This window comes from Balaenoptera musculus, chromosome 6 (assembly GCF_009873245.2).
Source record: "Balaenoptera musculus isolate JJ_BM4_2016_0621 chromosome 6, mBalMus1.pri.v3, whole genome shotgun sequence".
Classification (NCBI taxonomy): Eukaryota; Metazoa; Chordata; class Mammalia; order Artiodactyla; family Balaenopteridae; genus Balaenoptera; species Balaenoptera musculus.
In genome coordinates this window covers 102256089-102268510 of record NC_045790.1, presented here as the reverse complement: position 1 = coordinate 102268510, position 12422 = coordinate 102256089, and the positions used below count along the sequence as shown (strand labels likewise).

Here is a 12422-nt window from a genome sequence, read left to right as displayed (position 1 = left end):
AAACGATTGCCGAACACACGCACATACACAAAAACTTGACCAGACGTCAAAATACGGGTCTGATAGGTGTTTTATAAAGGAGGGAACTGAATCTGGGAAATGATGTAAGTGGACCTGTAATTACTGTGTACATGAGCAGTGTATACTTTTTACTTAGCATAATACACATTTTAAAATTAAAAAGTAGACAGGATCTTTCTAGGATGGCAGGTGAATTTATTGTGAATTTAAAGATATACCTAAGTGGCTTAACAAAAGATTTCATGGTCCCTTTCTCAGCAGTGTTCAGGGGGAGGTTTGTTTAAAAGCAAGTGTCAGATGACCATTGAGTGGATTGGGATCATTGCATTAGTGGCTGATAACGAAGAAATCCAAACCCTTGTCATTGTGTGGAAGTGAACTGAGAGGCTTGGAATCAGACAGGTGCTGTGCCTTAGTGACTGTGGTTTTGGGAGAATTACTTTACCTATCTGGAGCTGTTTCCTCGTTCATAAAATGGGAGCAGTCCCATCTACCTCCTTCGTTTATTCAGTCATCCAACAAATATTTACTGAGTGCTGTTTTGGTTATCTATTGCTACATAACAAATTACCCCTGAACTTGGTGTCTCAAAACATTACCATTTTATTATATCTCATGATTTTGTGGCTTAAGGGTTTGGGCAGGGCTCAGCTGGGTGATTTTCTGCTCTGCATGGCCCAGGTCACTCATGGCACTCAGCTGGTGGATGGGCTGGTCTGGAGGATCCATGGCTCTTCACTCACATGTCTGCTGCCTTTTGGGGGATGGCTGGAAAGCTGACACAGCTGGGATTGTCAACTGGAGCACCTGTGTGTGGCCTCTCCAGCATGGCAGCATTAGGGTAGTCGTGCTTTTTGGATGGTGACTCATAGTTCCAAGAGACACGAGTTGGAGGCTGCCAGTTTCTTAAAGCCTGGACCCAGAAACTGGCTTAGTGTCACTTCTGCCATATTCTGTTGGTCATGGTAGTCACCGCACTGCCCAGACTTAATAGGAGGGGACACAGACGCCACACCTTTCAGTGGGAAGGTCAAAGAATTTATGGCTATCTTAAATCTGCCATGAGTGCCTACTATGTGCCAGGTACCATTCTAGGTGCTGGAGATACAACAGTAAACAAAATACACAAAAATCCCTGCTTTCATGGAGCTTACATCCTGGCAGGGGAGACTACAACCAAAACATACACATAATTAAACACCGTATTAGCAGATGCTATGAGGAAGAATAACGAAGGGAAGGGCTATGGGGAGTGAGGTTGCGGTGGGACTCGTGGTGGTTATTTCAGGTGGGACGGGCTTGGGAAGACTGGACTGAGAAGGTGACATCTGAGCTCAGACTTGATGGAAGTGAGGGAGCAGCCTTGGGGAATTTTCCAGGCAGAGAGAGGAGCAAGTAGAAGAGCCTTGAGCTGGGAGTGTATGTGGCACGTAAGAGAGACGGCAAGAAAGCCGGGGTTGCCAGAGCAGAACAAGCGAGGGGAGAGCAGCAGGACAAGAGGTCAGCGAGGTAGTGGGGGTCCAGGTGGAGTAAAGCCTTGCAGGCCACGTGGGTTGCGAAGGTTACGTGGGTTAATGTGATTTGACATACCGCAGCTTTTCTTACCAATGGAACCCAGGTGTGGGCGGTCCTGGGTGTGGGCGGTCCCGGGTGTGGGCGGTCCCACGCTACTGCCCACCAGCCGTGGCTGCTCCTCTGCGCTTGCGCACGTCCTCCTTCGGACTAGGACAGCTCGCTAAGCGGTCAGGAAGGCAGAACGATCACGAAACGTTCATCATCTGCCTGTTTTCTGGTAGCATTAGTAAGACAGATGGACTTTGTCCTGGTGGCCTTTCTGGTGTCGGGGGACTGTGAGAGAGTGTGCGAGTGTGTGTGTGCTTGTGTACGCTCACCGTGGGCGATTCTTGAGAGATCGGCTTTTCCGTAGAACCGTCCTCGAAACTATTTTCATGAATGGCTGAAGACAGTTTGCACAAGGGGAAATCCAGATAGTCAGATATATCAACGCTGATGGTGGGGGCCATCAGAGACATGCGCGTTCAAACTCTGGTGAAGGACCACTTGATACCAATTCAGTTAGCAAAGATTTAAGAAGATAGCAGTGCTCGTGAGGTTGTGGTGAAGCAAGAAACTTAGGCATTGTTGGTGGCATTTCAGCCACTGTCTTTTGGGAAGAAAGTGAATTCTTTTGTAGAGAGAATCCTCGAACCATGCTTACTATTATTACTCTTTGGCCTAGTAATTCCACTCTTGGAGATTTAGCCTAAGAAAACAAACCAGAAGTTAGAAAAAACCTGTTTTATGCACAGAGCTATTCTTTGCTCTATTACCCGTAAGAGCAGACAGAGACGGTGGGGAAATAGGAGAGGCAGGATACTCTCATTACAATGGATAGATAGGAAGACTGTGTGGTATCTTCACTCAGCATCACCCGGTGACCTCATCTAGCCTTTCTCCTGGACTCAGAGGAGGAGAGCCACGTTGTAAGCTCAGGCGCAGCAGCTCCGTGGACCTCCGTCTTTTGTACTTCTTTTTTTTAAACAATTATTTTCTGGACGTTATACTCTTAAACTTTTCTTTTTAACTTTAAAGATTTTTTCTTTACGTGTCATCATTGTTTAACTGGTGTGTGCTCTTTGTAGCTCATGGTGTAATGGAATAAAGTAACATTTTTGGGAAAAAATCCAAACCAAAGTTAAAATTGTATAAAAATTATGGCTGCAGATGGACAAGGGCTGACAGGAACGTCTGCAGTGGGAAAATGGCTTAATTTGTTGGCCCAACTGTATTGTGGGAGAATGTTTTTATTCTTTAGCTTTAGAATTCTGTTACTGTTGCCTTAGTATTATTTGTGTAATAAGATCTTCTTTCCTCCCTTTAGAATTGAATTTCTATTTACATTTATAATTCATGATAGGTTCTTGGTCCCCGTTGTTTTGGATTAAAGGCTTAGGACAATCTTATCATCATCTGTTTGCCCAAGAAAAAAAGTAACATTTAATTTTTGAAGTGGTTTCTCTCTTTTTAAAAAATGTTACTTTAAAAATGTTTACTTTATCCCCCATTATGACTGTGGTCTATACTTAGTATAAAATATTTTAAAAATTGAGAAAAAAATAATTGGAAAGATCACCCATAATCATGCGTTTTGGTAATTTCTTTCAGGTTTTTAATCATTGCTTTAAAAAAAAAGTACTTATTAAAGAAAAACGCAAATGCACAGAAAAGGAGAGAGGATAGTACATTGACCCTCTGGTACTTGTCACCCAGCTCAGCACTCATACACTCATAGCCAACCTTGTTTCATCTATAGCCTCCTCCCAACTCCCTCTCTTTCAACACTCAAGTATTTTGAGCAATTCCCAGGCATATTATTTCATCGGTTTTTCAGTATGTTAAAAAAAAATTTTTTTTTTCCATTTCAAAAAGATTAATAATTTCTTGATATTACCAACTAGCCAATTAATGTTTAGATTTCCCTGTCTTATTTAAAAATTGTTGTAAACAGTTTGTTCAAATCATGATCTGGATGTTGTACTGATTGATAAGTCTCTTTTTTAAAAAGTTTTACTTTTGAAATAATTTTAGACATAAGGATTCGAAATAATAACAGAGTTCCTATATATCCTTCGTCCCGCTTCCCCAATGTTCACGTTTTACATAACTATGGAACACTCAACAGAATCAGGAGATTAACACTGATACAATATTGTTATCTGCAGACTGTATTTGAGTTTTGCCAGTTCTCCCATTGATGCCCCTTTTCTGGTCCAGGATCCACATTGCCTTTAATTGTCATGTCTCCTTAATTTTGTCTAATCTGGGACAGTTGCTCAAGTCATTGCCTTTTGTGACCTTGACTCCTTTGAAGAGTACTGATCAGTTATCTTGTTACTGTCCCTCAATTTGGGCTTGTCTGATGTTTCTCTCGTGATTAGATTGAGGTTATACATTTTTGGCAAGAATAGCATAGACGAGATATGTCACATCTGGAGGTGCATAATGTCAATCTGTCTTATTTCTGGTGCAGTTAGTGTTGGTCACTTGGTTAAGGTGGGGGTCTCCTGGGTTTCTCCACAGTAAAGTTACTATTCTCCATGTGTGATAAGTATTTTGGGGGGAAATACTTTGAGACTATGTAAATGTCTTGTTTCTCCTCATACTTTTAAGAATCTTATTGATGACCCTTACCTACAACAGTCATTACTGTGGTGTTTGCTTAGTGGTGATTTTCCATCATTCCTTCTACACTTATTAGTTGTAATTCTACTGTAACGAAGGGCTGCCCCTTCTCCTGCAGTTATTTATTATATAGTTGTTTATATCAGTATAGACTCATGGATGTTTGTTCTGTTCTGTAGGTTGTTAAGCCGTTACTATCGTGTTTTATTTTCTTGTTCAGATTGACCCAGATATGGCCATTGGGAACTCCTTCAAATTGATTCCTGTGTCTTTAACATTTCTTGAGCACTTCCACACTTGTTAGGGTCACAGGATGTCCTGGACTCTTTTTGTATTTTCCCTAACCCAATCCTGGAATCAACCATTTCTCTAAGGATCTCTGGTTTCTTTTATTGGAGAATGATATTTAGGAACCAAGATCTGAATGACAGGTATCCTCATTACTACTACTGGGGTGTCAATACTTCTAGGCCTTGGCAGTAGACAGAGCTTGAAAATATGTTTGCATACATGCACATACACATCTGTATTTATTTCTACGTCCATCTCTGTGTGTGAGCGAGTGTGTGTGTGTGTGTGTATGTGTGTATTAAGAAAGGGAAGCTAGAATGAACTCAGAATGAATCAGTAGAATCAGTATGAATTTGTGAGTTCACACTAGCCTTCCCTAACTTTTTTAATTATTATTTAATCTACAGGTTCTCTCTCCTTTTTTTTCTTTGAAATTTATTTGTTGAATAAGTTGGGTCATTTGTCCTTTATTGTTTTCCACATTCTGGATTTTGCTGATTGTATTTTTGTAATGTCATTCAACTTGTTTCTCTGCTGACTTTATTTCTAGTAAATTGGTAGTTAGATAAGGTGCACGATCAAATTCAGGTTTATTTTTTTGGCAAGATTACATCATAGGTGGTCCTTTGTACTTCCAATGGGAGGTACATTGTATCTGATAGTCCCTGTTTTTGTGATTGTTACGAGCCATTGATGATTGTTTGCAAAATGGTGATAATTTAATTTCATCATTCCTTCTTTCATAGCTGTATACTTGTATGAAGAAAAATTTGTTTTTCATCATCTATTTAGTTACTCTGGGGTGTAGTTCATACAAGAAAGACAATGGAAGAATTCCCTAAAATCTTCCAAAGGTGACTTGTATTAGTTTCCTATTGCTGCTGTAACAAATCACCACACTCTTGGCTGCTTACCAACACAAACCTACCCTGTAGTTCTGGAAGTCAGAAATCTGAAATGGGTCTTACCATGGCAGGGCTGTGTTCCTTCTGAAGGCTCCAGGCGAAGATCCATTTCCTTGCTTTTAGAGGCTGTCTGCACATCTGGACCCGTGACCCCCATCCATCTTCAAAGCCAGCAATGGCTGGTGGAGTCTTTTTCGTGCTTCCCTCTTCCACTTTTAAGGATCTTTGTGATTATATTGGGCCCACCTGGATAATCTCTCTATTTCAAGGACAGCTGATGAGCAACCTCCATTCCATCTTCAAATTTTATTACCCTTTGCCATGTAATTCAGCCTAGTCAGAGATTCTGGGGATTAGGATGTGAACATCTTTGGGGGGGCCATAATTCTGCCTATCACAGTGACCAAAAGGTTTTTTATTTTTAAATTATTATGAACTCATAGCTTTTTTAACATTTTTGACGTATTTTAATTCATTGTCATTATCCTTGATATTCTAATTGTCCTATCTTTCGACAGTGAAAAAGCTTATCCGAGTTGATTCCTGAGTTCTTTGGACGTGAACGTGTAGTCTTTGACAGCTTCCTTCCTTTCTGACATGATAAGATGTCTGGGCTCATACTATATACCCTTGCCCCAGGCCTGGAATCATCCCTTTCTATAAGGCAAACTCTGGTGTGATTTAGAATCACCTGGAGGGCTTATTAAAACACAGATTGTTGGGCCCTCCCTCCCTCCCTTCAGCGTTTCTGATTTAATAGGTGTGGGTTGGGGCCCAGTGATTTGCATTTGCGGTTCCCAGGGGCTGCTGCTAACTCTGTTGTAGGGACTACACTTTGAGAACCACTGTTTTAAAGAACCCTGTTGTGTTTTTGTTTTTGGTGAGCGATGACATTTAGAGACTACAGCCTGCATGCTAGGGAGGATACTGATTCTAGGCTTTTTCAGTGAAAGGAAAGAAATAACAAAACGCAAGTTCATATTCGTATTTCCAATTCAAATTTGGAATTACATGTTTTAACTTCTTCTATATTTGTATTTGTTTTCTCTGAGGCTTGGTTCTTATGATAGTGATAATTACTTATTTAATAAATATGTATATATTTATACACACACAGTTTCAGAGTAACAATACGAATATTATTTCCTGCAACATGATTACTGAAAACAGTTTACGATTTTTGCAGCAGACCCTTTGACACTGGAGAAATATCCCACTAGGGGTGTACAAACTAATCTGCTTTTACGTTACTGAAATCATTCCTCTCTGGTTGGTTAACCAGTCAGCTTGATACACAGTTAAATTCTTTTTCTGTTTCTTTTGCTTTTAGTTTTAGGAGATTATTTTATTTTTAAAATAATTATCAAAACATTTAAACAGTTTCACTGGCACATCTGTAAAATGAGTTGACTCTCTCCTGTACCTTGTTCTCTCCTTTTCCATATAGGCAGCCATTATTTATGGTTAAATAAATGGCAGTATGCTAGACATACTTCTTTTTTCTCTTGGGGTCCACACCACCCTCCACCCCACACGCCCACCTGAGCAGTATATTTAGAAGATTACTTGAGGGCGGGATATTTGTAGAGTCCTCATTCCTTTTCCTTTATAGCTTCAGAGTGCCCCACTGTGAGAATGCACCAGAGTTTGTTCCTCCGTGGGTGGACATCTGGGTTGTTTCCAGCCTTTTGCTGTTATGAATAGTGCTTCAATATTATAAATAGTACAGATTTTGAGGTAGTTAAAAATCACACTGTATACTGTTTGTTTTCTGTTTTTTTCCTTAACATTATAACATGAGCATTTTCCATGTTATTATAAATGTCATTTTTTAAGACAGTTTTTTATTTTCTGATTATGAAAGTAATACAGACTTACTTAGAGATTTTAGAAACTCAGAAAAATGAAAATCAATGCAAAGTCACCCATAATCCCTCTACTTGGGGATGCTGTCATTATTTTGGTGTGTTTCCCTATAGCCTTGACAACATTTTGTGTAAACGCTTAGAAAACAATCAGCATCATATTACATAGTATCCTGCTTTGTTTTTACTCATAATTGTGATTTTTTTTTTATACCATATGCTTTTTATAATTAATTCTCTGTTGCTAGACATTTAGTTTCTTTCTGGTTTTTCAGTATTGTTAATAATTTTGTGATACATGTCTGTGCATGAAGCTTTCCCCAAATTTATTATTCTTAAAAGTTGGTTTTTATAAGACTTTAAATGAGAAGGAAGCTCACGTTTGTTAAATATATCTATTTAGCTTGCTCTCTTACAGCAGTAAGGTAAACAGGGGAAAGATTACCTTGAAATTTTTGTCAAGTAAATTCCATTCTTTCTTTTTCTTCTGGTAGGACCTTAGAAATGAAGTTGAGAAATTACGCAATGAAGTGAATGAAAGAGAGAAAGCAGTGGAGAATCGTTACAAGAGTCTTTTGAATGAAAGTAATAAAAAATTGCACAGTCAAGAGCAAGTGATCAGAAGTTTAACAGAAAGTGCCAGTCAGAAGGACTTGTTGCTTCAGGTACCACAACATGTTTTCTTTTGTATTTAAATCTTTTGACTTCGGCATAGGTTGTTTTTGTTTTGCTTTGTTTTTTAAACTTTTTTACAGAATGCTTATAAAAAGGTAAGGCTGGGCAAAAAAAGAGTGTGGTCTTCACTGTTATTTATCGGAGCACTGTAGAGCTTTCTTTATGTCATTTGGACCTCAGCCACCAGGGAGGTAAGTTTGGAGAAATGAAAGCTTGAGAAGAGAAGGGAGTTGTCCTGGGTCACGTGACTAGTAAATGGCAGGGCCTGATTCAGGCCCTGGCCTGCTTTGCTCTAGCGCCAGCCTTCTTCTGCTGCGGTACTGGCTTTCCTTTGTGCCATGCTCTCTCACTCCTCTGTACTTTTCTTCTATCTGTTCCTTTTTTGTCTTGGACTACCCTTATCATTTGATGGTATATTGGAGTTTTGATTCAGCTCAGAATTACAGGTAACCTTGATGGAGTGAACATGCGTGTTTAACACTGCTTCCTCCTGAAGCCTCATTAACGTGACGGTGAAGGGGTGAAAAGGTATAAACTCACAGGACCAGGAGAATGGGAATGGTGGAAGGGCAGGTTGCTGTCTGAATGATAAGTGGTAACTACATAGGATTCAGCTTTCTCCCCTCTGCCTCATGCCTTGGGGCTGAAAAGCCAACAAGAAGAAGCTGATTAATCCTACAGAACCCAGAAAGGCTCAGCGGGCAGTGGGGGTACCTGGTACCTTTGTCAGCAACAGAGGTTGCTGGAATGCTGGGCAGTTAGGTGGCCTTATTGTCCCCAGCAGTATATGGGAGGTTTACTCTGTGGGAACCTTAAACCAGAGAAGCTCTGGCCTGGGGTCACCAGGTGCAGCTGAAAACAGGAGTGGATCCCTCAGTGAGAAGGAGTGGAAGTGTGTGTACCAGCACGGAGAGTCCTCTGTGGACCGAGAAGACTGAAAGATGCTGACTGACAGTAGGGGGTCCTTCAACAAAACAGCCGAGTCCCCATCTGATCACCTCACAGTGAGGCCGCCGCTGATGTACCTTTTCCACGCTCACAGAGCTTCTGGACACTTCTACCCTTAAAGATACGTGGGTGGCCCGAGTTCCCCAAACAGGATAAAAGCGTCGAAGAGGAAAGACAAAGACAGAACAAAGCTATGTAGAGGAAACAGAAACAGTGGAGGCGGAGAAGAAAACTAGACAGCTTTTCAAAAAACTCAGTACTGTAACATCTTCAGATAAGAAATGAGTCGGGATCTGATAAAAAAGATATTTGGGAAAAAGAGGAATGACCTTATTGGAAATTGGAAGTATGATTACAGATATAAAAAGCCTAATAAAAGAGAAGAGTTGCACGAGAGTCAAGTACATCTTCCAGAAAATATAGTTAAACACAGAAACAAACAAAAAGGTGAGCAAATGAGAGAAGAAAGATAAGAAAATCAGAGGCTCGAGTCAAGGGCTCCAATATATGACGAACAAAAGTTCCAGAAAGATAGAAGAGGCCAAGCAGAGGGAAGGAAAAGTTCAAAGTAATAGGAGAAAACTTTTCAGAATGCAAGGGCAGATATCTCTACCTTGAAAGGGCCTGGTCTGTTTCTGGCACGGTGAATGAAGAAAGACCTCTATCTCAATTTCACAATCCTGTGTCATAGTGAAATTTCAGAACACAGGGGCAAAGAGAGGATCTGAAAGGCTTCCAGAGAGAGGAAAATAATAGGTCCCATACAAAGGACCCAGACCCGAAATGACATCAGAATTCTCAGCAGCGACACTGGAAGCCAGGAGACAGGAGAGCAGTGTTTTCAGAGTTTTGAGGAAAAGTGGTTTCCAATCCAGCATTCTGTAGTCAGCCAAGCTGGCAGCAAGAATGAGGGCAGAATAAAGGCAATTTCAGATATTTGATGCCTAAAATCATCTGCCTCCATGTGCTCTTTGCAGGAAACTGCTGGAGGACGAGTCCGTACAAATGAGGAAGTAACAGAATGGGATCCAGAAAGTAGGGAATTCACCTGGGATGTGGGGAAGGGAGATCCCAGCCACTTACGTAGAAGCCCAGATTTGAGCCGTTGAGGGAGGGCTTAGTTGGGATTTTTTCAAGAAACTGAAATAGAGCCCATCATTTACCTGATGCGTCTTGACTCCATGTAGAAGAATTTATAAGTTTGGAGATAAATTAACACTAAGTATATAATTTAGTTTTATGAAATAAGTAAACGGAACAAAACAGTTGTTGCTAATTCCAAGAAAAGCAAGGAATTAAACACGAACGGAAATGTCACCACGGAACACCATTCGGCTGGGCTGTGGACAGTATGTGCGTGGCCATAATCACGTAAATGCAGAATGTTGATTTAACCAAAATCGTGATGTAACTATTACGAAAAGCGTTGGGGGGGTAGATGATGTGAGAGCTACGTCCTTAAACTTCTCTGACAGGAACCAGTTAATAAAATCTAACCTTAGGAAATCAAGCAATGTGAGCGTAGGAGCATAATGTAGAAACGTGGAAGTAAATAACAGAAATCAGTAGAGTCAAAAGCTGGTTTTTTCTGCAAGTGGGACTCAGAGGTGAGAAGTGGAGAGCTAGGGGCGGCTGTTCCCTTCTAAGCCTTGTGGGCCCGTTTGTTAATGTGTATGTGTAGTTGGACTTCTAAGAAATAAAAATGAAAACTGTAACTCAAGCACAGCTGTGTGATGGTAATTTCTAGAATCTCTGTTTTGGTTATTTGATTCCCAGTGCTCCCTGTAACAGTTCAATGGGTTTTTACAAAAAATTGCTTCCACTTTCTTGTTTGTACTTTCAGCTTTTTTAGAAATGTTTGACATGATGAATTAATTCTGATGGGTGGTTAGGAATGAGTTGAGGTTCTCACCCTTAATTTCCCACAGAGCGTGGACGGACACCTAGTTCAGGAGGTACCAGGTTTTAAATAGTTAGGAATAGATTCTGTGCTTGAATTTGGCCAAAAGACCAGAGAAGTGGTTTCCAGGCTTGTAGTATCGTTGGATGTCACCTCTTCTGAAGGGGTTGGTGAAGCGGGCTGTATTGTGTCTCATCGTGAAGGAGGAGCTTTCACCTGTGACCAGACCCCCAAAGTCGTTGCAGTCTTGCCGTTTTCTTCCTGGAAGTCAAATCTCCTCGTAGATACGGACGGTTCAAGTTTTGTCAAATTTGTAATGTTTGGGGAGCACCCTAGACTTTGTTGGGTTTTGATACACAGTCCCTCTAATCACTGCACTAACCCTGTAGCATGGGAAACAGACTCAGAAATCACACCCTGGCCAAGGAGGACCCAGGATTGGAGCCTGGGTCGTGGGGCCAGAGCCTGGGCTTTGTCTTTGTACCCGCTGGGAGGTGTCCCAGTGGTGGCGAGAGGGGAGGTTTGTAATGACTGCCACTGTCCTTGCCTGTGCCTTGCTGGCGTGCTGCTCTCCTGGTTGTAGTAACGCACAAAGGGATTGCATTACCATTTGTAATTGCCTCATATTTGGGGATGGTGGAAATTGTTTAAATTGTGAAAAACAGTAAATCTTCCCTTAAAGAGTTTGGGACCATCTCTTAGTATTTTTTTCTTGTTGACAGCTTCCTTATGATTTGTCTTCTTCCTTAGAAATTCAATGAAAAAGACTTGGAAGCAATACAGCAGAACCGTTATTTAATGACTGCGGAGGATCTCGAGTTCAGGAGTGAAAACTTAATAACAGAAAAGTGCTCTTCTCAGTCACCAGGCAGCAAAAGCATCTTCTCCGAGGTAAGCTCGACTGAAATTGGACATTCACATGCAAATTCATATCCTTTCCTGACACATACTTGATGACTCCTCTGACCTAAAGATCCTCCAAGGCCCTCGTGCTGGTAAATGAGCTTACAACAGGTAGCAGGAGGGCTTCTCAGTCTTTCCTCCTTACAGATTAGTATCCTTCAGCTGAGTGTTAGTATTTGCACTGCCCAGGAAACCGAGAAACTAGAGCTTGTTCAAAGATGAGCCTCATGTTTGCCCTCCTGGGGGCAACTCTCTCAAGAACTATGTAATCTTGAGGTAAGAACATTTTCCAGTTGAACATTTCCATGCACACCTACAATGGCACAGCAGGCCCTTCGTGATCTGGCCCCAAGCTAGCTTTCCATTCTCCTTTTCTTTCATTCCCCATCATCTCTAACAACACCTCACTTCCTGCAGATTCCCGAAAATGCCGTTTGTACCTCTCTGTGCCTTTGCACACGCTGTTCCATCTGCCTGGAATGCCTTCTTCTTCCTTGTTGACCCGGTGGCTCCTGCACACCCCTAGGGCTGCCATGCTGGTGTCACCTTCTCTGGGGCTCCTTCCCTGGCCCGCTGAAAGCGATGTCTCCTCGTCCTCCCCCGTGTACGGCACTTTGCACACCCATCCACCATAGCGCTTAGCCCTTGGGTTGACGTTACAGAGCCGCCTTGCTGCTTCCCCTCCCTCGAGCCCTGCGCACCCCAGGAGGCACCTCAGGGGAAGGGAACTGG

General features: G+C 41.6%; 1 protein-coding gene across 4 annotated transcripts in view; it reads left to right on the top strand.

Annotated features, from left to right (window-relative positions):
- The window catches only part of CDK5RAP2 (CDK5 regulatory subunit associated protein 2), a 180886-nt gene that overhangs the window by 73185 nt on the left and 95279 nt on the right, over window positions 1-12422 (top strand). For all 4 annotated transcript variants that reach the window (XM_036855793.1, XM_036855794.1, XM_036855791.1 and 1 more), the window contains exons 13-14: window positions 7759-7929; window positions 11538-11678. In XM_036855793.1, the coding sequence (XP_036711688.1) occupies window positions 7759-7929; window positions 11538-11678 (312 nt within the window). The remainder of the gene's footprint in view (window positions 1-7758; window positions 7930-11537; window positions 11679-12422) is intronic.